Genomic DNA, 3,653 nt, shown 5'->3' with positions numbered 1-3,653 from the left:
GTACACGCCCGGGAGGCTCTCGCTGTCCCTCAGCAGGTAGCTGCCGTCCAGACCCGTGGCCAGCAGGAGCTTCTCGCCCGTCTCCCGGCTGATTTTGCCGTGGTACACGGCCACCGNATGTGGGGATAGGAATGCTTGCTAATGCTTCCGTTCTTGCAGTTTTCCCAGGGGCCACCGGGGATGACTTAGCTTCACTCGTCCCAAAGAGATTGATGATAGAGGCAAGTTGTACACTGCCTTCATGCCAGGGGGAGACATGCTGACAGAGAATGAAAGAACCCAAAGCTCTCAGACCACAGCACAGAAACTACCAGTACTATGGGTGTGCACCTGAGCACAGCCAGGACATTCTTCCACCGTCACAAGGAGTAGGTGAAAAGCCACCATGGGGCCAGTCTCCTTTTCTACTCGTCCGACTCCTCTTGAGTGATCCTGATCCCGATTAAATACTGATTTCTCCTACTTCCTTGTCCAAGATCCCAGAGTGCTGATCGAGGAACAAAAATCAGCCTCTGTCCAAAGATGCTCCAGATTTTTTTATCTGATGAGACGTAGATGCGAGAATGAATCGTTTCATTGGTGCTTTGTCTTTAGGTAGACTCGTGTATGTCCTTTGACATACAGGGCCCACCTTTCAGCATTTGGGGCATAAAACTCGTTTCAAATCATGTTGCGAGTGTTGATTATTTTACCCTCTGTTGTGAATAGAGTATGTTTTTTCCTCAGTTGATGCTAAGCTATCATTCATTTCTTAAAACCTTTCAACTTTCATGTCCTTCTCTGAAATAGGGCATTGCTTCTATTTTAAAACATGCTGTTAACTAATATTTCCCCCAAACTTCCTCCTCTTTCATTGCGGTAAGACTTTGTTTAATGCACAAAGCTGGGTGGTCTTCTCCATTTTTCCTTGTGATTATGCAAAATACTTGTAAAGCTGGAATTTAAATAACCAACGCCACGTGTCTGTTGTATCTCTTCCACAACTTCACCACCTAATTCTTTGCGAACATGGTAAGGCTGGGGGCTCAGGGCTGAGACAACACTTTTTTAAATCCTCACATGCCCTACTAGTGGATCAGGTGCACAGAGATGCCTTGCACCAAAGCCAGATTTTTGTCTGCCACCCCCTAGGTTTGAGAACAGTCCTCCGAGATTTCAGTGGCAGCTAGTGGTGACTTGGCTTTTTTTTTCCTTAAGTAAGCTCTACCCACCAACATGGGACTCAAACTCACAACCTGAGATCAAGAGTCTCACGTTCTAGCGACTGAGCCAGTCAGGCACCCCGTGACTCTCCTTGATTGAAGCGTACCCAACCTCAGAATCTCTCAACCTTAGTAGATGAAGTGTAAACATAAGCCTCTTACAACACCAAGAATAAACAAAGAAAATAAAACACCATTCAAGATGATTATTTAGGGATAGCTCTGGAGAACTGAGCCAGAATTGTCTCCTAATCTTTCTATCTCACTTGCTTATGGTCAAGTCCGTCTTTCACCCTTCTTCATGCTTTGGGCCAAGGAAGAAATTGATCTAATAAGTGAATGCATACACCAATGTTAAGGACTTGAGAAGTTAATCTGCCCTGAACTCTTTATATTTTGAGCTGGCAAATGATTAGCTCAGAGAAGTTCATCACAATGGTGACATTTTGGACACAAAAGGAGAAGACGGGAGAAGAAAGTGGAGCCAGGCCCTCATTCAGTCCATATGGCCAGCAGCCCACCCGTGAGGCAAATTGTGATAACATTGTGTCACATAGGTAAAAATGAAACCCAAGTTTTGCTTTGTTTTGTCTCTGAACAACCCTGAACAAATCATCCACAAACTTAGGAACAGAGCAACCTGGATCTGACAGCAAAAGTGTACCATGCATTCTTCTTTTCGTTCTGTTTTGTTCTGTGTTGCTAAAATAGCACACCTGTCAAAGCAGCCAGGTACGATGGGGTTCAGCACAACTAAAATCGTATAAAAAAAGAACAGATAAATTATAAGGTAATAGTACAACTCTCACATCCAGTACCTCATTGTCATCTCACCAGCAGGCTGACGGCTGGGCCAGCCCACTATTGCAGTGTTGATGAAAAATACTGACATCTTCACTCGAGTGCTACACCATTACTGAACCTGACTTTAGCAAATTCCGAACTTCACACCGAGAGCTTGAAAGTGTGGAGAAGGAGGGTCTGAAATGGCTCTCTTCTTTCTCTCTCTCGCCATACCCACAAGAGAGGAAAGGGGGGGAACAATGAAGATGGTAGATGAAGCAACAGAGAAAGAGGAAGGATGGGCCCCAAATATAAGCATAATCCACTTAGAAGCAGAATTATCTCATTAATTTCTTATTGCCTGTATCCTGAGCTAGAACGTAGGGTCTGTGATGCAGAATTCTGTGTACCTCATTCACCACCACTTTGTCTTCTGTCTGGCACTTTCTTATATTCTGTTTTCATTTTTTTATTTTTTAATTAAACTCTATGCCCCATATGGGGCTCGATCTCACAACCCTGAGATGAAGAATTACATGTTTTTGTTCTACCAGCTGAGCCAGTCAGGCACCCCCCATCGAGAACATTTTAGATACTTAAATATATTTGTTGAGTGAGTGAATGAATGAAATTAGTGCTCTCAAGAAAATAAGAGAAAAATACACACACACACACACACACACACGCACACACACTTGGTTGTACATGCCTCTGACCCACCTGTGGAATGGCAAAATAAATTGGAAGGAGTATTAATCTGGCAATTATGAGAGTCAAATTATACTCCATGTTTTCCCACTAAATCACTTTTCTCTTTCTGAGCCTCACTTTCTCCATCTGTCAAATGGACTCGATCCAGATGACCCCTAAGGCCACTTCCAGCTTTCACATTCTGTGTTTTAAAGCAAAGCCAAGAGTACTTTTGAGAGAGAAACAGAAGGGAAATAGCCTGAGCTCATTTGTGTGCAAGAAGCAAGAGCTATTTCCTCAGATCTCACCCAACAGAGGAAAGATTTTTGTTCTTGTTGTTTTTTCAACGACCTAAGAAATAAAAATCATGAGGGAGAGGAAGAGAGCTTCACAGTTTAAAGCAAACTACCACCTTGAAAATATAGATGCCATTTAAGTCAAATATAAGAGCACTGACAAACTGTCAGCCAAGGTTGAAAGTGTCTTCTTATCTAAACTTGTCACCTCCTGAGGTCTCTGAGAAGTGACAGAATTTTGCATGTGGATGCCCTGTCTGAGGTGCTAATTGTCTTCATTTCAAATGCCCTGGGCTTTTCTTAAATCGAGGTTGATTAAAAGGATGATGCCAAGGGTGGTCAGTTTTATAGAGTGGATCTGACATTTCAAAATCTTCTTCTCTAACCTTTCAAAACTAACTTTGTTCTTCAACTAGCTCATCTATAGGTGTGAATTCTCCTGTGACAGTGTTANTCCTATACGTGCAAACATATGATATTTGTCCTTCTCTGCCTGACTTATTTCGCTCAGCATAACACCCTCAAGGTCCATCCATGTTGCTACACATGGCCAGATTTCATTCTTTCTCATTGTATGAGGCTAATTTTTCGAATGCCCTTTTGTTGTGTAAATGAGAAGCCAGAGACAGGGTGTGTGTGTGTTTAAGCCCATTTTGATTATGTTTATTCTTTCAACTGACAC

General features: G+C 42.8%; 1 protein-coding gene across 1 annotated transcript in view; it reads right to left on the bottom strand.

Moving 5' to 3' along the window:
• The window catches only part of SH2D1A (SH2 domain containing 1A), a 22,059-nt gene extending 19,965 nt beyond the window's left edge, over positions 1-2,094 (bottom strand). The window contains exons 1-3 of the mRNA XM_077763503.1: positions 2,037-2,094; positions 1,867-1,955; positions 3-138 (exon numbers count right to left, since the gene is read on the bottom strand). Of these exons, the coding sequence (XP_077619629.1) occupies positions 3-138; positions 1,867-1,955; positions 2,037-2,094 (283 nt within the window). The remainder of the gene's footprint in view (positions 1-2; positions 139-1,866; positions 1,956-2,036) is intronic.
• Between the last annotated feature and the right edge of the window lie 1,559 nt (positions 2,095-3,653).

Source organism: Crocuta crocuta, unplaced genomic scaffold (genome assembly GCF_008692635.1).
Source record: "Crocuta crocuta isolate KB4526 unplaced genomic scaffold, BGI_CrCroc_1.0 scaffold482, whole genome shotgun sequence".
Lineage (NCBI taxonomy): Eukaryota > Metazoa > Chordata > Mammalia > Carnivora > Hyaenidae > Crocuta > Crocuta crocuta.
The sequence above is the reverse complement of the archived record's forward strand: the minus strand, read 5'-3'. Positions and strand labels throughout refer to the sequence as shown.